The sequence below is a fragment of the Rhipicephalus microplus genome, chromosome 3, assembly GCF_043290135.1.
Source record: "Rhipicephalus microplus isolate Deutch F79 chromosome 3, USDA_Rmic, whole genome shotgun sequence".
Classification (NCBI taxonomy): domain Eukaryota; kingdom Metazoa; phylum Arthropoda; class Arachnida; order Ixodida; family Ixodidae; genus Rhipicephalus; species Rhipicephalus microplus.
The window spans coordinates 172,237,907-172,264,440 of NC_134702.1; the positions used below are offsets into that span (position 1 = coordinate 172,237,907).

The 26,534-nt window shown below is 45.2% G+C and overlaps 1 protein-coding gene across 4 annotated transcripts in view; it reads right to left on the bottom strand.

Annotated features, from left to right (window-relative positions):
- LOC119167543 (uncharacterized) overlaps positions 1-26,534 on the bottom strand; it is a 105,190-nt gene that overhangs the window by 56,324 nt on the left and 22,332 nt on the right. For 3 of the 4 annotated variants that reach the window (XM_075887692.1, XM_037419046.2, XM_037419043.2), the window contains exons 2-3: positions 15,215-15,292; positions 14,916-15,138 (exon numbers count right to left, since the gene is read on the bottom strand). In XM_075887692.1, coding sequence (XP_075743807.1) covers positions 14,916-15,138; positions 15,215-15,292 — 301 coding nt within the window. Of the gene's footprint in view, positions 1-1,384; positions 1,491-14,915; positions 15,139-15,214; positions 15,293-26,534 lie in introns of those variants that run through there. The other variant, XM_037419044.2, reaches the window with a different exon arrangement.

A 26,534-nucleotide genomic window follows, 5' to 3' on the forward strand; every position in this document is an offset into this window, starting at 1 on the left:
ATACCACGACCAGCGGAGCTCTTTGCAAGCCTAAATGGCTGTAAAATGTTGTCCATTCTTGATGGCAAAAGTGCATTCTGGCAACTGACCTTAGATGAGGCAAGTTCAAGACTGTGCACTTTCACAACACCCTGGGGCAGATACCATTTCTTAGAGTACCCTTTGGGCTTGCCACAGCTCCCGAGATTTTTCAACAGGCCATTGAACAAGCGTTTCAAGGCCAAGTCATAGTGACACCATATTTCGACGACACACTGGTCGCCTCTAGCACTCCAGCTGAACACATAGCCCACCTTCAAACAGTACTGACAGTTAAAAGAAAGGACAATTTGAAGTTCAACAAAGCAAAACTCAAGTTGGGACTTTCTGCCATCACATATCTAGGACATCAGCTTTGCTCAGAGGGGCTAGCTCCAGATCCTGAAAAAGTCAAATCCATCAAAACCATGGCTGTACCAACCGACAAGTCACAGCTACAAAGATTTTTAGGAATGCAAGAACTCCACCACTGCCGAAATCTACAAGGCCTCATTCCCAACCTGCAAACGAAATCACAGTCTTCATTGAAAGTGTTGCTGCATGCGCATCAGTCCATAGTGGTGCTGCTGTGCCTGTGTTGAGCTAAGCAACATGCTGCAAGTAGAAAAAGATTACGATTCCTCTTTCTGGTGTTTCTCTCCGCTCGGCAACTGCGCATCACACACCACCTTCCGTGATGTGCGGAGCTCGTCTAACTATTAAGGACATTTTGTCTGTGGTTGAACTCGTCTTTCGACACTGCTCGCACAGCGTTATATTTGGCTGGGACTTTCTTTTCATGCATCATGGCACTGTTGATTGTGCCATGCCAAGCTAGAATTATCAGCGATCTTTGACATCTAATCTGCCAAGCCATATTTTTCTTGTGTCGTCATTGCCGAGGACACAAACATTCCACCTATCTTGTTTTTCCTTATGCCGATCTCCTGCGACTATGCTTTTTCTACCACCTTGTAATTCTCTCAGAAAAATTCACTTCTCGTAAGGATGTTCTTCTCCACTTTGTTCTTATCAAGACCGAAAACTCTGGCGCAACCATTCATGTCCCGAACCTGCTTTTGGTCGCAACCACAATGTTCGGCAAAGAGTGTATAGGGTGACTTGAAGACATTGATTCAGTCGGCTCGAACCAATCACCTGGTCCCACAGCAAGTCTCCATGCCGCCAGCACTAGTCTTCCTTTCATCGATTGCTTCGGACCTTCCAATTGCTCATCGGACTAACTCTTGAAGGTTTTCGGCCACTTTCGGATATCTTTCGATTACAAATAAACCAGTTTGGGCAGAACATCTTTATTTTTTCATTCATCATATAGACACCAGCAGCTATGCGCCAGCGTTCATACCGTGTCTCTCATGCTGAACGCCAGGTTTTTGACGACCAGGTGGCCGATATGCTTAGTTGGGGAGTCATACAGCCATCCCGCAGCCCTTCGGCATCCCCTGGGGTGCCTGTAAACAAGAGGGACGGTAGCATCCGCTACTGTGTTGATATAGATGCCTATAAAATATCATCATCAAACGCCGGAAAAAGAAGAAAGAAGACTGCTGCCTGGAGCGAGCGCGCGCTACTTCACTTCTTCTAATAAACCGTATTCGTTTGAAGCAGTCACCGGTCTCGATCGTCTTAATAATGGTGCCGTGAACCAGGATAATACCTCCTCGCCGGCAAGAAAGGTCAAACTACCACAGAGCAGCAGAGAAGAAAACGGTGGACGAGATGAGGATCGACCTGGATCGAGCGACGAGACCACGGTGGACAGTACGAGCATCAGAACGAACGATTGACAAGTAAGGAGTCATTGTTAACCGCCTCAATATGAGCAAAGAAGTGATAACAAAGAAAAGGAAAGCGCTTCGCTCCCAGATCACGCGACTGATTAACGCAGCCGAGCAGCAAATTAATGATGGAGCTAACCGGGAGCAGCTGCTTACAACGCAGGCGCAGATTAAAGCAATAAGCGACAGTCTCAAGAGAGCGAACAAGCAAATGGAAAAGTTTCTAACAGAAGACAATGCCGAAGCTGAATTCGAAAGCGTCATAGAGTATGACATGAAATTAACGACGATCTTATCTACAATGGAACTCAGACTTCGACAGCCTGAACAATCGGATTCAAGCGATAGGACAAGGCAGGTGACGCCCTGAAGTACAGGACAAGAAGCAACGGAACTAGTTAAGCTACCAAAGCTTGAAATGATAAAGTTTGGGGGAAAAACTTTGGAGTGTAACCGCTTTTGGTCTCAGTACGAGTCGGCAGTTCACCTGAGACCGAACATGAGCAAGGGACAGAAGTTCAATTACTTGTTAGCATCACTAACCGGAAAAGCTGCGGCTGCTATTGAAGGACTTCAGTGCTCGGCAGAGGAAAATTATGATAACGCAATCAAAATACTGCAAAAAACGTTCGGCAATCGAAAACATCCCATTGAAATTCACATGAATGAGCTATTGAGTTTGGAGAAAGTGAGGTCTGTTCAAGATACCGATGACTTAAATAGGCTAGTACAGAGAGTGCAAGTTAACATATTGGCACTCAAGTCACTAAAAGTGGAAACCGAGAGCTATGCGCCGATGTTGTTACCAGTATTGAAAAGAGCAATTCCACCAGAATTATCAGTGCAGTTCAAGTCAAAAGAGGCTATGAGAAACAGCTCAGCTTCAGAAAACGGCGAGCCAAACAACGCAACGGGAAAAGCGTGTGAGGAAAAGCTGGACAGGCTTATGTTATTCTTAAGAGAGCAAGTGGCTTTTCGTGAAGAAACACAACGTGAACAAGAGAGGATAACTGCAAAACCAAGAGAGAACTGCGGACAGATGCGCACAACTTCAAGCTTCTTTAGCTCAGCGGACAGAATATGCTTATTCTGCAAGCAGAAAACCCACGCAACCGAAAACTGTCGTAGGAGCATTCCAATGGATGAAAAGAAAGCTATGCTTACCGAAAATAGAGCATGCTTCAGATGCACGCGACCAAACCACACTGCACACATTTGCAAGGCCCAAGAAAAATGCAAGCAATGCAAGGGACGACATGCCACGTCAGTATGTAGAACGGTGATGCATAAAACAAGGGCAGAGCTGATCTCAACAGCGCAAGCCGAAGCGACGACGTCTACGCTATAAGCAACCGAAAATATCAAGCATAAGTTTGTGCTTTTGCAGACGGCTGTAGCGTGCGTAGAAGGAGAAACATGTGGCCGACATTGCCGTTTGTTATTAGACAGAGGAAGTCAACGTTCATTTATTGAAGCGGGATTAGCGAAAGAAATAGGTGCGAAGGTGTTGCGACAGGAAAGACTGACGATTGGTTCATTTGGAGGAGACGAAAAGGTCAAACTAATGAACGTGGTGCAAGTGACTGTAGGATCACGATAAACGAGCACGACAACAGTGATTGAAGCGTTACAAGTCGACGTTATCTCGCACAGTTGTATACCCACTCCAACTAAGAAACTCAGCGAGAAAATGAAACAGCTAAATATGCAAGTGGCTGATCACAGGACCAAGACGACTGCAACAAATTCTGTAGAACTACTGATCGGCTCAGACTATTATTGGGAATTCTTTACTAGTAGAACTCAAAGAATCGAGGACAGACTGATGGCTGTAGAAACTATACTGGGATGGGTACTGCAAGGGCCGTCAGAGCAAAGCAAGACAAAACTAACACATAATCAAGCAGTCACGGTTCTGAAGGTCAAAGCTGCGGAGACAGAACTCCAGCAAGAGCTACAGAAGTTCTGGAGCCTGCAGTCAATGGGGATCACAAGAAATAGTTTGAATAACACCGGAAATGAAGTGGTCGAAGAATTCGAGCGCATGATTGTACAACAAAACGGTCGCTATCAAGTCAGCTTGCCATGGAAACAGTACGTAAACTTGGAAAGCAACAAGGAAAATGCGATAAAAAGACTACAGCAACTGACTAAAAGGCTGCAAAAAAATGAAGACATGCTGTATTGCTATGACAAAGCTATATCAGAGTATATGGCATTAGGAGTCACAGAGGAGGTCCAAGAGCCATCAGAACAGCCAAATGCACTTTGCTACTACATGGCACATCATGCGATCATTAGAGAGGACCGAGCCACAAAAAAGGTTTGAGTAGTGTTTGACGCCTCATCACATTCCCGAAAAGGCATGTCTTTAAACGAGAACCTAGAGGCAGGACCCAATTTGAATGAGGACATGCTATCGCTGCTCATTAATTTTTGAAAAAAAAGGTGGCGTTAGTTGGAGATGTTGAAAAGGCATTTCTACAAATCTCTATACATGAAGAGGATAGAGATGCAATGAGATTTCTGTGGTGGAAGCATGACGCTGAAGGAAGATTATAGAATGAAGTGCAAACATGGCGCATGACAAGAGTAACGTTCGGAACAACACCAAGTACGCTTATAATGGCAGCGGTGGTAGCATGAAGATTATGCGACTACATCAAAGGTCACTTCAACGAAAGTTTTCAGGAAATACACTGCTGGACGGACTCGATGATTGTGCTGCACTGGATCAAGAGAACAAGCAAGAGAGATCCATTTGTTGCCAACAGAATCGCAGAAATTAGAGAAAAAACACTTCAAGCAAGCTGGTCATTCGTTCAAAGAGACGACAACCCTGCTGACCTACTTACACGAGGAATAAGCGCAAAGGCATTGATAACGTCAAAGTTATGGTGGAACGGTCCGGAATGGATAACATCCCTGGAAAAGAACTTAGTAAGCATAATTGGCACAAATACAGACGTGGAAGACCAGCATAAAACACAATGTCACCAATGCATGGGAAGAGCCGAAATCGCGCCAATATTGGAAATCGAAAGGTATTCATCATACGGACGGCTTATAAGAGTGACAGCATGGGTGTTCAGATTCATAAACAACACAAGAAAGGAAAATCACAAAGGGCCGTTGACAGGAAAAGAAGTAACAAATGCAGAGAAATACTGGATAAGACAGACCCAAATATCACTGAGACAAACAAAGGGTGAGGCCTATTCAAACAATCGATCATTTGAAATTAATGGACACGAAGTCTACCTTGATGACGATGGAATCATCAGACAGAAAGGACGATTGCAGTGCAGCCAAGAATTCAACAAGCACGTAATAGTAATTTCAAAGGATGAGCATTTCACGGAACTGCTAATACGTCACGTGCATAAAATGGTATCACATGGAGGAGTTCAAGTGTTGCTAGCGCAACTTCGAACTAAGTTCTGGATATTGCAGGGTAGACAAGCAGTGAAAAGAGTTCTAAACAAATCTGTCGTCTGCAAGAGGCATAACTCCAAACCGGCGACTCAAGACATACCTCCACTTCCGGCAGACAGAGTCACTGAAGCAGAGCCATTCAAAGTTACGGGAGTTGACTTCACAGGACCTCTTTACGCAAAGGACAAGTACCAGATTGCGAAGCGATATGTACTGATATTCACCTGCGCGGTAACAAGAGGAGTACACTTGGAAGTTACCAACGATTTACAGCTCGACGGGGAATACCAGCAGTAATATACTCGGACAACGCCAAAACATTTATAAAAGCTGGAAAGGAAATCAACAGAATGCTCGAAACAATTAAAAACGAGGCCTTAAAGAGTTACTGCAGTGGCCAACAAATTCGATGGAAAACAATAGCCGAGTGCGCGCCATAGTGAGGAGGATTTTACGAGCGCCTCATAAGAAGCTTGAAGACGTCGATGCGAAAAATAATATCGAAAAGCACAGCTTCGGTAGAGGAACTATGCACTATTGTAGCAGAAGTTGAAGGAACACTCGACAATCGACCATTGACTTACGTATATGCAGAACCTGGCGAGCCAATGCCACTATCGCCGGCAGACATCATAGGTGGACGGCGACAGCTTCAAGACGGACAAACAAGACTGTACAACGGTGACATTGAAGACGCATGGCGACGCAGATGCAAACTCGTGCGCGCTTGGTGGAAAAGATAGCATCAAGAATATATCAAGGAAATAGGAGCTACGGTCAAAGCCAAGACACGGCAAGCAAAACCACTCTCACAGGGTGACATCGTGTTGGTTGAGGACAAAGCTCCAAGAACATATAAAATATATGTTCATACATATATGAACATATAAAATACAGGCTCCGGGAGCCTGTAAAATATCATCATCAAACGCCGGAAGAAGAAGAAAGAAGACTGCTGCCTGGAGTGAGCGCGCGCTACTTCACTTCTTCTAATAAACCGTATTCGTTCGAAGCAGTCACTGGTCTCGATCGTCTTAATTGTGCCTTTACAAGATCACCGGCAAAAATGTCCATCCGTTCCTTGAAGTCGATAATGCGGTCGATTGCGTGCAAGGTGCCGAGTTCTCTTCCTGGATCTTCGGTCGGGGTACTGGCAGGTACCTATGGATGAAGTTGACTGCCCAAAACTGCGTTTGTAACTCCTGATGGCCTGTACAAGTTCAACGTGATGCCGTTCGGCCTTTGCAATGCCCCAGCCACCTTCAAATGTTTTATGAACCACAGACTTCGAGGTCTGAAGTGGCCCATGTGCCTTTGCTATATAGACAAGGTCGTGGTTTTTTCAAACAACTTTGAGACCCACCTCCAGCACCTTGCAAGTGTCTTGAAATGCCTCACACGGGCTGAACAACAACTACATTTCAAGAAATGTCACCTTCCTGCCCGAAACTCACCATCTTAGGGCAAGCTGTCAGCAAGGACGACATTGTGCCCGACCCAGGCAAGCTACCGCGCCGTCACCAAGTTTCCCACGTCATTAACAACAAAGAATTCCTGAGCTTTATAGGACAATGCTCTTATTTCCAACGATTCATTTGTAATTTCACATTCATAATGATCTCTTTAACAGGTCTACTTGCAGACAGTCAAGATATCTAGACAGGGTCGTCCGCCTGTGACGATGCATTCGGGAAATTGAGTCATCTACTGACATTGCTGCAGATTCTACGTCACTTTGACCCATACGCCTCAACCGAAATCCACTACATGCAGTGGAGTTGGCCTTAGTGCTATCCTTGCTCAGCAAAAGTCTGAAGAGCTGAAGAGAATTGTTAGGTCACAAAGCAAGAGTGCCTCACCATCGTTTGACCAATCACAAAATTTAGACATTACGTACATAGCCGCTTATTAGATGTCGTGACTGATTACCACGCCCTCTGCTGATTGTTGTCTCTAAAAGATCCATCCGGTCATCTAGCTCGTTGCGCATTACGTCTAAAAAATTATGAGATCCGCGTCGTCTACAGGTCAGGACGCAGACATTCAGACGCTGACGTTCTCCCTCATTCTCATTTTCCCCAGCACTGTGCAAAAACACCTCTTTCCAGCTACGATTCTGCGTCTCTCACACACACTGACATGCCATGTGAGCAGTGTCAAGACACTTGGATAGTCTCTTTAAGCAGTTCTTATCCGAGCCATCACCGAGTACCACCAGTCGCTCGCTCCAGAACAAAGCTCGTCATTTCAACATGCACGATGAGCTCCTTTACCGCCGCAACAACCGAACTGACGATCACAAGTGATTAGTGATCCCTCGCCATCTACGTGCGGATATCTGCGCCACTTTCCATGCAGACACCCGATGCAGTCACGCCGGTGTAATAGTTGTATGCACGCATCCGGCTGCGGTACTACTGGCGTGGAATCTACCAGTTTGTTTGCCAATGCATGCTTTCATGCTCCAAGCATCAACGCCGGAAGAGTCCATTGTGTCAATCACTGGACTACTCCAGCTACTGCCCTGTTCTAATCACTGGACTACTCCAGCTGCTGCCCTGTTCCTCACGACCTTTCGATTGCATAGGAATCGACCAGTATGGCCCTCTTCTGTATACACGTGATGGGAATCCCTGGATGATTATCACTATTGATCATTTGACACGGAATGCTGAGACGACAGTGCTGGCAGAGGTCACGTCACGTGAAGTCGGCTTATTTATGTTTCACAAACTTGTTCCTCACCATAGCGTGCCTCACGAGCTACTTGGCGATCGCAGACGCACGTTCCTCTCGGAAGCTGTACAAGCCCTTTTGCATGATTGCAACGTTGTGCATTGAACGATTAGCGCACACCATCCCCACACCAACGGCATGACTAAGCGCTTTAAACGCACACTCCACGATGACATGTGCAGTTGAGAAGGACAGCTTATTGGAGACATGCATGTCAAAGTGATCCCAGTTGAAAGGACATGTTACATGTCCGAAATTCTGAGCAGGAACAAACGCTAAAGCAAGTCTTCCCTTTGCACTTCTGGCATCCCCTTCGCTGTTACGAAGAAGGCTGGCCGAAATCATGAATCAGGCGAGGCTCTTACGTTGAGCTAAGAGTTCACGCTCATTGTAGCTTGTGACGATCTCGAAAACAGCAGAAAATAAAACCATTATGTACACAACTAAAATGTGGAGGTCATTAGTAAGCTTTTTGAGAAACAAACCCAAAATTTTTTAAAGAAAGTTTTGTAAGATTCCTTTAGTTTTGAGAGATTTGAAATAGTGTTCTTTGGTAAAGAAGGTCTCAGCTTAAAATCAAAGTGTTTTTAGGGGTTCATGATAAACCCATAACATTCTTTTTATGAACTGATAATTGAAGGGACAAGTAGATTTTGTCAGGTGCTCCTGATGCGTACAGCATTGAGTGTTATCTTAATAGCGTGTTTTTCGTAAACATTAAGATTCAGACGTGCGTTTAATAGACCTAAGCTTCTAGAGATATGGCATGCAGTTAATAGTGTGTGTAGATGTTAGAGTGCTCTTATATGCGAGTAGTGTACAGCTAAAGCACCCACCAAAACACAGTGTGCTCTTTCTCAGACGGGCTAACATAAGGAAATACCCTTAACCAAATGAGACCATTATTACTTTGATTTCAATCTTATAGAATGCTTATCGATTGTGTTCACTTTTTCGAAGGATGAGGTTAGAGACACTTTTCGGACAGTTATAGAATTCAGCTCAATCTATTGTTAAAGCGTGCGAATCTGTCAGGGTGTGTCCCACTAGCAGGTGGAAAATGGTAACCTTTGAACTTCGAATTCAGTAGATGAAAAAATAAGGACGAATACTGAAGGCAGGTAAGTGAAACTCATGCAGTAGTTCCTTGTTTTGGGTTTATTGTGGCTTTATGTTACGTACCGTAAGTAAGGGGTAGTAGGGAAAGCCCAGTGAGGGCTGTTCAGAAAACTGGCGTGCTAGATTAGCAAGTGAGCTTATTGTAGAGAGAGAGCGTTGACTTCTTACAGGGCTACTGACGCTGTTCTCTAAGAATGTCCGCTCCCCACTGAAGCCTGACTTTAGAACTTCCACTTGAGGTGCAGTAAAAAAAGGGATAGTCCATGGCAGACTGATAGCTTGAGACAACGCCCCTAATGCAAGAGGCAGCCTCAAGAGTTCTGCCACCATTTGTTTCATGACCTTCATGACCTGGGAAAGGGCTACTGATTATTTTTTTTAAAAACACTTCTAGGGTTTGTTTATACTTGTCTGAAGACGCTCCTATTCAGGTTTTCAGGTTTTGTGTGCCGCTGTTTCAACTTAAAAGCAGAGGTGAAAGTTTGAGTGAGAGGTGTATTTCCTTTGAATGTCAATAAAAGGAAAAGAAGTCCTTGTACAGTTTGGCGGAATGGTCCAGCATTCACCCGCCGCGCAGTTGTGTTTCACTTCCTCTTTAATCTTTTTATCATCTCGTCTTTGAAAATAAACTTCTGTCATTTTGTACGAGCGCCTCTTCTCTCTGCAAAGTTAGGCAACGAGTTCAACAAGGGGGCCCGCTACCAACGTCAAGACCCTCCAGACCAAGGCTCCCATAGGCTGGTATGAGTGGGAAAACACTGCAACCACCGGGCCCAACAACTCGAGGCAGAAGTGAGATAAGGCTCACCATGAATTCCTACTACACGGGTGTAACAACCGAAATACAATTTTGAGTAATTTTCAGAGCAGCAAAATGTTACTTTTGAAATACTAAAATCATACTTTTTTTGTCATGAAATACCGCATTTGGAGCTGTATAAATAAGAAAGATTACATTTTGAACAATAAAATATGCATAAACCATTCAACATCACCTAAACCGTGTAACGTGAACATGAGCACTGCTATTTTAATGAAAGTAGTGTTTTGAACCATCCCACTGAGCAAACAATGATGAAGTCGATATAAGCATTTGCTACGCCTGTCATATCATTTGACAGACTCTGCAAATTTAGATAAGAACCTGCGAATCTTGCGACCTTGAAATTTGGGAGATCCGTAAAATCGAGGAGTAAGGGTGGCGAAAAAAAAACTGTCGCACAATTCTTTTAGGAAGCAGAAATGTCATACACTGCTCTAAATGATTGCCAGTAGCTTATTCAGACGTCAGTGATTATACTGGTATTCAGAATTATGCGGTGTACAAACCAACATTCTTAGAATGTGGCACCAACTCGTATCCGCTCCGAGGGGCGGCTCTGGCATAGCATTGAAATCGAGCCGACGCCGCCGGCTTCCCGCGGCAACGTTGAATTCTTTTTTCTTTTTTTCCTTTTTTTGGAGTTCGCTTGCTGAGACCACAGCGGCGGGAGCTGGAAGGTTAGATTTCTGTCATCGCAAATAGTATTTAACATGGTACACAACAATCAAGCATGGGAATTAGCAGTTTAGCATAGTAAACATGCCGACCTGCGGAGCGCCAAGCTGTCACATTGACTATGCCTTTGAGGAAAACACTTGCGATCGACAGTGCTTTTTCAAACCCCCCAATCACCCTGCAGTTCTAAAGGCCTGAACAGCTACTATTCCACGAAAAGCCTTCCATTGATTGATTGATTGATTTGTGGGGTTTAACGTCCCAAAACCACCATTTGATTATGAGAGATGCCGTAGTGGAGGGCTCCGGAAATTTTGACCACCTGGGGTTCTTTAACGTGCACCCAGATGACGGTCAAGACATACATTTCCGACTTACATTTTGAATTCAAAGACCTAATCACTTGCTACGAGCACACTGTAAGGAGAAACGTGAAAATTATATGTGGTAAGAGCTACGAGCACATCGTAAGGGGAAACGTGAAAATTCTATGTGGTAAGAGGACACCTAAGCCTCCTGCTGTTCATCGAAATTTCCTGAATGTTGTTAAAGTGCAAAAGGAAACCCCCGAAACTTAGAGAACCTGCGAATTTCGACGGCCGTGTGTCGGCAAGTGGTAATCATGTGTTGGACGTTAACATGGAGGAGAACAGCGATGTTCACAGAGCTACTGGCGTCCCCTCCGATCCTGAGTAGTGTCCAGAGATAGCAACTTGGTTCCATACACTACAAGATCGAACAATGCTCCAATCCCGGAATGCTGAGCTTATACAGGAAGTTTTCCTGTTTTTTTTTTTTCGAATTCGCTCTTTGTGCTGCGCTGAAAGCTTCAAAGCGAAGTCAGCCAGAATGTGGCGCTACAAAACCAAGTGGCTGACTACTTGCCCGCTCCTTAAAATATGGAACCCTGCTGCTGCTGATAGGTCCATTTCAAAGGTGAACACACTGCCTATGCCAACATCATGACTTAAACAAATAAATTATTAAGGGAATGCCTAGCATATTGGGATTCAAAAAGGTTTCACTCAGCAGCATCGGTTGTTGTGCTGGAGGAAGGCCGGTCATCAGTTAGTCCACTTCACTGGTAGAACCTTTTGAAAGCTGTGTTTTTATTTTTTGAATATCGTTAGTCAATTTTTTTTTGGAAAAACATTGGCCTTAATAACCGTCTTTGTTAATTTTTGAGTAGTCGAGCGTAATTTTTGGTGAAGCTTCACTGGTTTCGTAGATTTCTCCATTTTTTTTTTTTCTACTGAGCTTGCTGATTTTTCCTTGTGCTCTTCTTGCATGGTGGGCATAAGTCAGCCCAAAAGTGCTCCTCCACATGTCCCGGATCTTCAGGGCTGATGTTGCGGACGAAATCCAAGGGAATAAGCTGCTATGACAGCCCGTGCATATCTTCAGGTGATCAACATAACTGAGAAAAGTTGATACAATGTGCAAGCTCGTGAGTTTCAGCTGACTTCCCAAACCACGTTCGTTGTATGCACACGAGGGAACAAGCTTCCCTCTACAACTGAGGACAAGGGTGAAGTCTTTTGTTACCACCACTGCCTTGTCGATTTCGATTCACCTTTGTTTTAAATAACTTTGAAAAAAAGAAACTTCACCTGGATAAGCTCAACATTCCTGGATTGGAACTTTCCCTGGTCGTGTACTATAGGCAACTGAGCTGCTACCTCTGGACATAACTTTGGATCGGAGTGGATGCCAGTAGCTTCGTAAACATCACTGTACTCCATGTTAATGTCAGGCACATTGAAACCAGTTACCGACGCATGGCCCTGGAAATTCGAGGTTTCTTGTAGTTTTGGGGGTTTCATTCTACGCTTTAATGCTGCTGATTTAGACTAGTGTGCAGGAATTTTCAAAAAAATTCTAGGAATATTACTGGGCTCAAGTGCCGATCTAACATGTGGAAATTAGACAACGTTTCTACTTACTTTGTGCTCGCAGCAAGAGATTAGGTCTTCAGATTCGAAATGTAGATCTTGACTGTCCCCTAGAAGGCTTCTCATGAAATAGTTGCAGCCCAAGCCTTGAGAACTGCATGGTTATTTGGAGTTTGAAGAAGTGCCGCTGATCGCAAGTGTTTTCCTCGGAGGCATAGCTATACTTCCGACAGCCCTGTGCGCTACAGGTCGGCATGTTTGTTATCCTACTTCTAATTCACTCAAGCATGCTTGATCGTTGTGTCACGTGTAAAATACAAATTGCGAAGAGCTTTTTTAAATAAAAGTTATTTTAAATACTGGCTGTATGTCATCTATTATACTGCATTCTATTTCTTTTTAAAATTATTTTTCCATCACATTGAAAGCCCTCCTCCAAACTCCTCGAATAACTTCAGCTACAGTCCAAGGAGTTTTGTGTATGAAACGCAACTTCACATAAAAATTATACCTTTTATGTCAGCTGCGCCAGATGTGAGGCTTGCAAGCTCACCATTAAAACACAGCAGGATTGCAGTGCGAATTTGCACAAGACTACGCATGTGGCCTGTCTATTTTTCCTTAGCTGTTCAAAAAGAACTACAGCTATTTCTCCATGTGTTCTTATGAGCAATTTATACGATGCGTAATTACAACAGGCTCGTTCACCTAGAATCGTCCATAACCTGAAGTCGCATATATGGCCTATTTATTGCAGAGGACAAGGCAGAATTTTTCGTCGGGGGACACCACTTTGACCTGAAGAGGGTGCCAGAGAGACAAAAGAGTCAAGTGTCACTTTTTGCTTTGTAAACAATAGGGGGAAATTGGGTTGTGGGGAGGAGGAGAAGAATGGTGCAGGCCCAGTGTGCCACCCGCTGGCCACACCACTCTGTCATTGCAGGCAAAGAAAGAATCATACAAGTCTTATGTACAGGCGCGGCCCTTATTTATCACTAAGTAGTATTCATTCGGCCCTCATCTAGCTACTTTAGCTAAACCCTGTATTCGAAAACTAATTTCCCGCTGTTTCGCATGCAGAGGTAGCAGACGACGCTCCTTCACCAATACCAAAGTGACAGCAGTGCCGCTGCTCCGTGAGATATAAGAGGAGACCGCTCCTCGCCGCTGCGACCGCGCACGCTTACCCAACAGACAGTATCTAAAAACGTTGGTACTAACGCATGAGTAACCTTTAAAAATGTGCAGCGCCTCGTGACAAGTGCTAACAGCGCTTTTCAAATCTCAATTCGCTTTTCCACAGGGCACCAGTGTACTGCGGCGAAAGGGGCTTAAGCCCCATTCTCTGCACGGGTAAGAACCAAAGTCAAGAAATTTTCTAACCGCTACACCTCCTCCCCACCTTTCACCTTTTTTATTCTTTCAACAGGTGGTTAAATGCCGGTTCGTTCCCTTGCGAAGCGCATTTGACCAGGTAAAGTAACTACGGCCCGCACTCGCTGGCCCAGCGATGGTACCGAATATCTATCACGAGTACCGCGGCCGTACGACGCAACTTTAAAACAAAAAAATAGGTTTAATGTGCCACTGCTAAGGCAATTGACGTTGTCGCTGGCAATGTCGGCATTCGCAGCACGTAGAGCTAGTTCGCGCGCAGGAAAAGCAGCATACGTTTCCAGCTTTAGTTTTTAACAAACCATAGCAGCGTTTCCACGCTAGGAAATTCATATTTGCAGCGAAGCATGTCTGGCTACAGCAATGCATTTTTGCCTTCAAGTTCCATCACACCCCTGATAGGTATCCGCTGCAGTCAACACACTAATGGGCGCACAGCGTTTTTACTTTATCGCGTCATATTACAAGTACATTTTCGGCACTCCAGTTGAAGTCTGCGTGCTTTGATGGATGGTGCAAACTGCATGTAGTCGACATGGCCTTAATTCCTCGCCGAGATTAGCGCACCTAAGAAAATTTTGAGGCTGTCAGGGCATTTGGGCACAGTGTGGTGAAATTTCAGCAAATGTCATGGTTTTGGCGCAGCTCGGCACAACAATAAAAAATTGTATCAAATTGGTGCAATTCGCACAGCTGTTGGACCCCTGTTACTAAATGACGGCAACGCTGGGTTGCGTGCTGTCTCCAAATAAATCAAGAGGCATTTCATAGCTTTGTACGCAGAGTACTTGCTGCGATCTCATCAATTACAATGCAGTGAAGTGACAGGCAACACGAAAATTCCTTTGCTCGCTGTAACAACGGTATTCTGTTACGTCAGCCTTCTGAACGACAGTGACTGGTCGGACAAAAAAGCATTGAGTTGCTACCCACACTTTATGCAACAATTTGAAATGCCGCTGTGGCACCTTTGCGGCCAAACTGAATTTTTCATAAAATCTGATGAGAAACGCGCATACATACCTGAAGAACAAGTGTATGGTTCTGTTTGCATAGCAGTTGACGATAGAATTATCTTTTCGTCCGTTTGGGATCCTTCATGGTGCATAAGTAGCTGCACTTGAACCGATTTCTCTGTACCATCGTTTGTTTCACACGCTGGCTCTGGTGATGTTTCGACAGCTTGTCCCAAATCACAAGCCAGACCTGGTGCTACTTTAAGAACTTCCTCTGCTACAAAGTCGTCCTGAAATAAATTTGCTTGTCTTTTACAAGTGGTAATGCAAAATATTATTCCAAGAAAAAAAATGAAAGCACCTTACCTGATCTCTTTCGCTACTATAATTTGGTTTTGACGTGTATAGGATAGTTGTGCCTCCAGAAAACAACCATCCAAGAATCTGAAATAGTGCACAAAAAAAACGAGTTACTGATGTATACACATAAATATAGGAACTTATTGTAACTTTTGAAAATGAATTATTCTTAAATATCTCTTAAAAATGGAATGAAACCAATTATACTCTTTTATATTTGCCTAATCTATTTCCAATGCCACAGCCAGCACTGTCAATGTCATTCCAAAAGTCAAACCAGTCATGAATTAGGTGAGTTGAAAAATGATCATGACGTCCAGCGTAAACAAAACACGAAGGGAATATGAAGACGACAACAAAAGCGCTGAATCGTTGAAAGCACTGACACAGTGCTTCTGTCATCGTTTTTTTTCTCTCGTCCGTGTTTTTGCCATGAGTAAAGGAGAGCACAAGGCACGTGCCGAACGTGGAAGCGCGGCGACGATGCACGAGGAGAGAAGAGTCATTGGAGAGCTTGCGCACCAGCCACGTAAATGCAAGAGATTGGTCAGAAAAAGGCTCCTGGCACGAGACGCGGGCCGTGAAGAAAAAATCCTGAAGGATAAGCTGGCACTCTTTGTTGGGATGCCGAGATGCGAAGACGGGAAAACGAGCGTCGCTACAGCGACAGGAGCAGCATGACCCCCCGATTCTTAGGATGTTGGCGTGAAGGGACCCGGGAAATGGCCGTCGACCTTGGAGATGGTCCTCAGTGAGGCTGCCCAAACTTGCCGCATCCTGCCCAGCCGTTTCTAGTGGACTTGCAGCTTCCCCACATCTCATCAGAAAGAGAGCAGCCCACACCAGTCAGCCGAGTGGATGCGTCAAGGGGGGATCCCTTGACGAGCAGGGCCTCGCGAGGCTGGAAATTAAGACAAAGACTGAGACACTGGCAATGAGAACGAACGGTTTGTACGGCCGGAGCAACTTACGGCGACCGTAAAGAAATAGAGCAGGGACTCGACAAAACGTCGACGCCACAAGGGGCAACGAGTCACGACGCAACAATCTCTAACAATGTTCCATTGTTGACGCCATGTTAGCTTAGGGCTAGCAGCTAGGGCTAACAATAGATTGGAACTAATCTACAGCCAGTTTGGGTTCGCCCATGTAGGCAGATTGTTATTGAGTTATTGATTAATATGTGGGGTTTAACGTCCCGAAACTGCCATATGATCATGAGAGACGCTGTAGTGAAAGGCTCCGGAAATTCGGACCACCTGGGGTTCTTTAACGTGCACCCAAATGTGAGCACACGTGTCTACATTTCTGTCTCCATCGAAAATGCCGCTGCCCCGATTCGATCCCGCGACCTGCGGGTCAGCAGTTATTGAGTTATTGGTTGTTGAAATATTGTATAAGATTTTTAGATGCGGAGCATCTTATACTCGCGCCTTGTAGTGCGCCGTCCGCACCGCTTCTCGAACATTCGACAGCTGACGCGCGCGCATGCGCCGTCGCGCCGTCGCCCACTCTTCCACCATCTGTGCATCCCTTCCTCCTCTACACACCGCGCGCGCTTCACTCCTCCACCATCTGTGCACCCTTCCTCCTCTACACACCGCGTTCGACATCTACAATTCTCCTGATTCTCCAGTGGACGCGCATGTGGCGTCGCGCTTCGAGAACATTCAACAGCTGACAGTGCATGAGCCGTCGTGTCGTGCTATATATATACTCAAGGTCGGCGCTCGCTCGCTCAGTTGCCGCTCGTCGGTTGGTTTGTACGGCGCATCGACGTCCAAGGTCGCGGTGAAATGAATTCCAACGAATCCACAAACACAATGATCGACGTCCCTTCGACCAGCGCCGCCCTTTCGCATACGTGTGTACGTGTTCACTCATTTAACACCCCCTCCTACAACCACGTTAACCAATTTAGCCATCGACCCAAGTAAGTCGCAATTTAACACCCCATTTCACAACCACGTTAACCAACTTAGCCATCGACCCAAGTAAGTCGCACTTTAACACCCCGTTAACCAGTTATATGGTCCGCATCCTCCTCAGTGTTCCCCCGAGGGAAGCTGCGGGCAATTTTTTTTAGTGTTATTGTTATTGAGTGCTGTAACGCGAATTCTGTGAATTGGTTTTGTCTGTCTGGTGTGATGAAGTATGTTTGTCTTGGCACACTCGCATCTTTCTCTCAAATCCACTCTTCACAAACACTCCCGAGATCAATATACATGGCATTTAATTGGCGAGCCTGCCAGAATAATTGGCAAGCTTACTGTGATCCTGGCAGGCTCCCCAATTAATTTGTCATGAACTCATCTTGAGAGTGCTTAGATCGATTGGAATTGAAAGAGTCGCGAGACGAACGTGACACAAATAACAAACGCTTCATAACCCAAAAGCTAAAAGGCAAGGAAATCGAAATCGAAAACGAAACCAACACTCATCACCACAAAATTATCCCAATAGCAGTAAAAGCAAAATACTCTACCAACCAGTCTAAATCTGTTCTTTGCCCCATAGCCACTGATCCTAATCCAATAGGGCATCTCAAGCATCGAACAATCTCATGGTTCACGTCCGCTTCCTTCCGATGCCATGTTGAGGTTTGCCAACTTCATAACCCGAAAGCTAAAAGGCAAGAAATCGAAAGCAAAAACGAAACCAACACTCATCACCACAAAATTACCCCAATAACAGTAAAAGCAAAATAGTCTGCAAACCAGTCTAAATCTGTTCTTTGCCCCATAGCCACTGGTCCTAATCCAATATGGCATCTCAAGCATCGAACAATCTCACGGTTCACGTCGGATTCTCTCCGATGGCATGTTGAGGTTCGCCAAGTACGTCGTTGACTTTCTCCTCAATGTCTCACTGTCACTGTCGATAGGTCCCGCTGGAATGAGCCGCTCGTCGTGGTCACCCGTGTCCCAGACTTAATTGTCTTTTTCGGCCTCGCTAAGCTAGGCTTAGCCTTGCCATGGACTCCCTCGATAGCAAGTCCGTTCTGCTGACTGGTGTGGGCTGTTGCCATCTTGCCGCAAAGTGCGGGAGCTGCAAGTCGCCTAGAAACTGCTGTGCAAAGGTACGGCAAGTCTGGGCAGCCTCACTCGGAACCTGGGAGGTCAACAGCCACTTCCCAGGCCTCTAACGCTGACACCCCTCAGAACTATGTGGCTATAGGCCTATTGCACTCACTTGATGGCGCCACCGCTCTCGTAGTGCACAGCGCCAATGTGGCAAGATTAAGCCTTTTGTCCTTATTCCCTTCTCGGCCCATAGCTTGGCGTTGTGTGCGGCAAAAGCCGGCTCGTGACAATGGCCACGCCAAACAAGTCTCACTTGCTATTTCGTGGCTACGGCCAGAAAAAAAAAACTTTGAGGGATATTTAAGACGAAGTAGTTTGCTTCATGGTGGTAACTTGTACGCCGCTAATCATGTTTATTGAGTGAAGGAACTCTTCAGTGCTGTCAGTCCGATGGAAATCTTCCGAAAGGGTGTTGTGCAAATGAGCGTAGAGATCAATACACTTTTTCTCTTGGCAAGCGATAGAAGATACTTATATCGGCAGCTTGGCACATCGCTTGTCCTATTATCGTTGCAAATTGGCAGAAAGAAATAATATAGTTGAAATGACACACTAACAGTAATGAAAGAACAGAAACCGCATGAAGTGCCCATCGCTTTGTTTTCTAGCTATGTTAATGTGCTAATTGAGAGCATTAGTGACTAAACGGTGGCAGAGTACGTGTTACGAGATCCTCTTCAGATTGTATTTTTATACTGAACAGGCCTAGGCGTGTGCAGTTCAGCAGGCATTATTTCATTGTCTGGATTGTTTGAAAACACTTATGTCTCTACAGGCATAAAAGGACTGTGTACTTTTCTTCTACTACAGGTTTTCCCGCTCAATTTAATCCAAGCGCCAGCCAAATTAGTCTAGGTGCCAGTCCATTTAATCCAGCCACCACTCAAATTAATCCAGATGCCATTCAATTTAATCTAAGTGCCACGGAAATTAATCCAACCGCCAGCCGATTTAATCCGAACGCCAGCGAATTTAATCCTGATGACATTGTGACTTCAAAACGACCCAGAATTTTTGGGAATGCGTGGAGTGAATAGCTTTGGAGTGAATTTAACAGGAAAAAACCATGAATGAGTCACTAGTGACTCAATGTGACTCGCGCGACTTTATCACACCTATCACCCGCGTAAGCTCTATTCACACCTTCGACATGCATATCAAAGGAAACGCCGTCCACACAGTAATAACTTGATACTCAATAACCAGGCCGATGATCTCATCACGAGTGACTTAGGTGACGTCATCACACATATCACCCACGCACGCACTGTCTTAACCTTCCGTCATGCATATCAAATGAAACGTCTTTGAAAGGGCAGGAGCTTGATACCTAAAACTCTGCCAAGCCATGGATCACCATTGACTCAGGGGACGTCATCACCCATATCACCCGCGCACGTAATTTACTCGCCTGCCGACATGCATACCAAACGAAACGTCTTTAAGAGAGCAATAACGTGTTACCTATGACTCGGCCAACTGACTTGATCACTAGAGATTCAGGTGACGTCATCACGCCTATCACCCACACATGCAATGTCTAACCTGCCATCATGTGTATTAGTCGAAACGTCTTTGAGAGGGTAATAACTTGAACGCTGTCAATCGGCCTAGTGACGTCATCACTAGTGGCTCGGGTGACATCATCGCGCCTGACAGCTACGCACGCAGTGTCTAACCTGACTTCATATATATCAAACGAAATGACTTTGAGAGAGTAATAACTTCAACGCTGTCACTAGGCCCAGTGACGTCATCACTAGTGACTCACGTGACGTCATCTCGCCTAAGACTCACGCAAGCGCTCTCTAATGTGCCTTCATGCATATCAAACAAAACGTCTTTGAGAGGGTAATAACTTGAACGTTGTCACTGAGCCTAGTGACGTCATCAGTAGTGACTCACGTGACGTCATCATGCCTATCACACACACACGCAGTGTCCGAGCCTGTCTTCATACATAACAAACGAAACGTCTTTGAGAGAGTAATAACTTGAACGCTGTCACTAGGCCCAGTGACGTCATCACTAGTGACTAGCGTGATGTCATCTTGCCTAAGTCTCACGCAAGCACTCTCTAATGTGCCTTTATGCATATCAAACAAAACGTCTTTGAAAGGGTAATAGCTTGGACGCTGTCACTAGGCCTAGTGACGTCATCACTAGTGACTCACGTGACGTCAACACGCCTATCACGCACGCACGTGGTGTCCTAACCTGTCTTCATGCATATCAAACGAAACGCCTTTGAGAGTGTAATAACTCGAACGCTGTCACTTGGCCTAGTGACGTGATCACTAGTGACTCGCGTGACGCCATCACGCCTAACACCCACGCAAGCACTCTGTAACCTGCCTTCATGCATATCAAACGAAACGTTTTTGAGAGAGTAATAACTTGAATGCTCTCACTAAGCCTAGCGACGTGATTACTAGTGACTCGTGTGACGTCATCACGTCTGTCACACACGCATGCGCTGTCCTAACCTGTCTTCATGCATATCGAACAAAACGTCTGTGAGAGAGCAATAATGTCATATTTATGACTCGGTCAACCGACTGGATTCAGTCAAAGGCGTCTTTACATGGCTTTTGTTTGACTTGACGCTTTTCTTGACTCGAGTAGATGTGATGGAAGCAACAGTACCTTCAAGCAGCAGTGGGGTACAAACCAACATCAGCGTACCTTCACTCATTGAGGGCAACAGTTCTCCTTCATTCAATAAATAGGAATAATTAAGGCGAAATGACAATTAAGCATTTTCCAAACAATACTCAATTACACAACATTCAACCGATACCCTGACCTCTCTGTGATGCATTTACTCCAGCTCGTCGTGTGGGAAGATGTAGGCGGCTTTTTTGTTGCTTCTCGTGTTTCGAAGTATGCCTTGAAAATGCGGGCAGCCAGGCCGCACTGCTGTGAACGGACAGGCGTTCTACACTAAACAGGCACGCTTATTCCAAGCACACTAACCTATAAGAAACGGCGTGGCGTAGAGTGTAGAAGGGAAGGCATGAGTCAGGCACAGCATTCAATGGCGCATCAGCAAATGATCACTTGCAAATAGCAATAGTATGTATCTCAAGTATGGGGAGTGCCCTCTATTACAACGGATTTGTTTTAATAGATAACCAGATGAAATATTAGTTGGGCCAAAGGAGTGGTAGAGAAATCTTTTTTTTAGCAAGTTTTAGAGCACCCAGACCATGCGTGTTATGTTTGATTACGGATATACAGTGTTATGACTAGGATCTGGATTATATGCAAATGTCTGTTTCGTTTCTTGCGCTCCTATCGTGTCATTTCGACACATGAGCACAAATTAGAGGGCAAGGAGAGCTTTTATAGTGCTTTGTAGTGCCTATATATGCCTATTTCGGACGTTGTAGCCTCAATTCGTATAGGTGCCTGTAAATGCCTGTTTTCAAAATGGATGCCTACATAAACACTATTTAACCTGAAATTTCGGTTTCAAGTACCGCTGGAGCCTGGTATTCATTTTACCCGTCAAAATAGAGATTTCGGAACACTGTGGGGTGCAAACTACACTTTATTTCACGAGTTACATTTAGAACTGTCAAGCCCAGAAAGCATTTTAGCCAAAAGGAAGGTCGATTAGCCTCTACACATGTATACCATCCATGTCGCGTCGTCTGCTCAGCCTCTTTCCAGAGTCTGCTCGGATGCGTAGGGCGCAGGAGGTGCTTCTGTGCAGCGGCAGGAAGATGAAGAATGAATGCGAAACTGTGCAGAGTCATCAGGGGAAGTAAAGTGCAGATAAAAAAAAGCAGTATCTATATAGCTTTAGTTTTATTTGTCATGTACATGTGGTGCTTCACTAGGTCATCTGAAAATTTTTACTTAGGCAGTGGAAAATGTCGCCTGCCCTATGAAAAGCTTTGTATCACTAGAATTATTTAATTTGATCATTAGAAGCTGTGAACGCATGATCTGAGGAGGTGAGCTTGAAACTTTCGCCACTAACTATGTAGACTTCGCAAGTCCAATTCCTTCCCCGCTATTGGTATCAGAGTCACTCGGAGCTGGAGCATCACACGTCGTGCATGAGCACGTCATGCGCGCGTAAGCTACACTCGCATGAGATGCCCTTGTCAGCCCGTGCGCGCAAGCGGTGTTCTGCCGTCTCGATGTTCTTTTGTATTGTACTGCGAGTTTTTGGTGGATAGATCCTTATCTGCGCGCACGTTTTGAGAGGCTGGCTTGGATAACGTATCCTTACCCCAATACACAGTGTCACATTGCTGCAACTTCTGTAAGGGACGACGCACCAAAACCACGCCCAGCGTTGTGAATGCTGGCACCCACACGATGCGAGAACTGCGAGAACACCAACGCAAACAAAATGGCGGCACCTTGGTCTCGCGTCTCTCTCGATATGAAATTAAATAAATAAGGCAAATAGATTTTGTCTGTGTGTTCTAGCATTTTTATCAACATTCATGCTTCTATTTAGGCAACTGCTTGCACAAATTGCACACGTTGTCTCCAATAGTTCTCGCAGTGTCACCTACTACTTTGACATATGCAGGACCATACTATCACCTTCATTATGTTGGGGCGCACACCCATGAGATGAATGTCAAACCCTCTCAAAGACGTTTTGTTTGATATGCATGAAGGCACATTAGAGAGCGCTTGCGTGAGTCTTAGGCGAGATGACGTTGCTGGGCCTAGTGACAGCGTTGAAGTTATTACTCTCTCAAAGACGTTTCGTTTGATATATATGAAGTCAGGTTAGACACTGCGTGCGTGGCTGTCAGGTGCGATGACGTCACCCAAGTCACGTCACTAGGCCGATTGACAGCGTTCAAGTTATTACCCTCTCAAAGACGTTTCGGCTAATACACATGATGGCAGGTTAGACATTGCGTGTGTGGGTGATAGGCGTGATGACGTCACCTGAGTCACTAGTGATCAAGTCAGTTGGCCGAGTCATAGGTAACACGTTACTGCTCTCTTAAAGACGTTTCGTTTGCTATGCATGTCGGCAGGCGAGTAAATTACGTGCGCGGGTGATATGGGTGATGACGTCCCCTGAGTCAATGGTGATCCAATGGCTTGGCCGAGTTTTAGGTATCAAGCTCCTGCCCTTTCAAAGACGTTTCGTTTGATATGCATGACGGAAGGTTAAGACAGTGCGTGCGTGGGTGATATGCGTGATGACGTCACCTAAGTCACTCGTGATGAGATCATTGGCCTGGTTAATAAGTACCAAGTTATAACTGTGTGGACGGCGTTTCCTTTGATATGCAGGTCGAAGGTGTGAATAGAGCTTACGCGGGTGATAGGTGTGATAAAGTCGCGCGAGTCACATTGAGTCACTAGTGACTCATTCATGGTTTTTCCCTGTTAAATTCACTCCAAAGCTATTCACTCCACGCATTCCCGAAAATTCTGGGTCGTTTTGAAGTCACAATGTCATCAGGATTAAGTTCGCTGGCGTCCGAATTAAATCGGCTGGCGGTTGGATTAATTTCAGTGGCACTTGGATTAAAATGAATGGCACCTGGATTAATTTGAGTGGCGGCTGGATTAAATTGACTGGCGCCTAGATTAATTTGGCTGGCACTTGGATTAAATTGAGCGGGTAAACCTGTAGTTATCAGCGCACCGCCAACACACATCATCTAGTGACCAGCCGTGGGCTTAGCAGAAACTGCCGACCAACGCTCGACAGAAAAAGAAAAGTCTCATCAGTCAGTTTTGAGTGTACGGTTAACGTCTAGCAAAAATATATTTCTCAATATACACTGTGTTCTTCGTTTAGGTCAAACCATTATAAAGCCGATCCTAAGGAGCCCAACCGATGTGTGCAGCCGACAAAATGGGTACTATTTTACATCGCACTGGCTGCCACCAATCTCCATTGGGGCCAACAATAATAAAACAAACAGAGGAGCCAAGAATGTGTTAATACTACTTGGAACAGTAGCACAGGCAGAATATTCTTTCAGTGGAGGTTCAACCGTACTCATGTGCGCTCGTGCATGCTTTTGTATGTGTATATTGCGCATGCACAATTTTAGATTATGGGGATGGGAGGCGTGAATGGGTTGTGATCTCCCCTGGCTTTGCCATAGTGACATGAGGAAATGTGGACGCAACTGTGCCAACAGGCAGCGTTTTCTCCTGACAGCTGCTATTCAACATTTTCGCCTATCGGCCCTGTGCTATTTCTAGGGAGTAATGATAAAATTGCTCGTTCCACAGTTACGTGTTCTTACTTAGAGCTATTATGACATCTAAATATGCAATAACAGCAGATGGAAGTCAACTTTTCTTGTTTCCCCGCATACAGATGAATTCACTGGTAGGGATCATTGCCAATCTGGTGCGGCCAAGCAGGATTGTGCAGAGCGAACAGGGACATTTCGTTAGCAGCTGCCGCGGTGGCACTGCCTACAAGGCCTATACTGCTTCCATTGTGGTAGCGACGCTCGTTTCCCATGTCTTCGCAGCTTGGCGCTTCAACACACAGTGCCAGCTCATCCTCCGGGACTTCCTCAAGGCCCAGGTAGCGTGCCATGAGCCTTTTTTCAACAAACCTCTTGCGTTTACGTGGCTGGTGCACATGCTCTCAGGTGACTCTTTTTGTCCTCGCACACGATCTCCGCGCTTCCACGTTTGGCACACCCCTCGTGCGTCTCTTTTATTCATGACCATCTTGTTTGCACTGGATGTCACAACTCAAGCCAATTACATACCTCTGCATGAAGTTTCAGTGAAGATGCCTTTCAGAATAGTATGCCATATTGAAAAAAGCTCATCTGAGTGCTACGGCTTGTCCTTTCTTCTATTTCGCGCTCGTAATCGTGCACAGTCTTAAAATATATTCAAGTACTGCCAACAACTAGCCCAGATTTCAGTCCTTCTAAAATACGTTCATGTGAATCTACTTCGTTGAAATTGAAGATAAAGATTAAAATGGTTGAGCGGCCGCTGTAGTGCTGAAAATATTTGCAAGAATATCTTTGTAGTTATGTATGCTGTAAAATCTCGATTCAGGACACTCTTCCTTTACGGTACGTGAAAGATAACCGGACATAATTTGTACAGGGCACCCTTCTTCGGTTACGAATGAAATGCAAGACAGCAGAGGAGGGGAGGTGCATGCTTCCAATGAAGTGTGTTTGTTGGAATTGTGCCTAGCATGAACTGAAAGACGAAAAGGAGTAGTGGAGCAGAAACTTGACGGATTTGGACAGTTCTACAGATGCCATGTTGGGACGCTATTGAGCAGTGCACCAATACAGACGGCAAAAAAATATTTAAAAATTGTTTGTTCTTTATGTTGAAGACTCTAGAAGCTGGCCTTCTCTGATAATTGTATCTGTACCCAACGTCTGACAACTGTATCTGTAAGAAACAAGCTATTCAGCCAACAACATTGTGTATTCTAAAAACGAAGAAGAATGAAAGGAAAAAGGACCTCGCGCTCTTTGTTCATCGGCGTCTGACTGATGTGGTCACGTGTTCGAGGGCTCCCATCAAACATTGCGCGCGAGCCTCATGACGACCGGGTGCGATCATAGCTACATGATCGTGATACAAGAAAATGGCTTCGAGAAAAAGCTTGTGAGAGGAATGTTACAGTTATGTTTGCATATGCCATGATTGCAGTTTACTGTGTGCGCCACTTGCGAATCTTCCAAAAGGATGTCAGTCACAGCTGTGGCACCATTTTTATCTGCACCTGGTACTCCTCCAAGGCCATATAAATGATGACCGAAGCTTTTCTAGGTGTACCTTGTGTCGGTCCGAGGATGCACAGGTCAGCAGAGCCAAAGGCAACTCCTCTCCTGAAATCACTCGGAGGGGAGAGACAGCGTCTGTACCTCAACAACGAAGAAGTCAAACAAACAACAGTAGTCAGCTTCACTAGGGACGCCCCACAACCTCAAGTTTCTACTGAACCAGTTTAGACCTCTGTGCATCGCATGGAGACTCAGATGAGTACACCGAGTTACTGAAGGGCTTAGACTAGCTTTTCATGGATACAACGAATTTAATAATTGAGCAAGAGGCTTCAACTGCAGGGTGATCCTTTAACCAAGTATGTGATTCAACTGATAACACTAGCTATTGACTTCGAAGTTGCTTCAACTTTCCATGAACACATCTGTGATCAACTCGTTGAAGGAGTCTCCAACACAGCGTTGCGTGAGCACTTCTTGAATGCCGGCCGAAGACTTACGTTGGCCAAGGCTGAAGAAATCGGC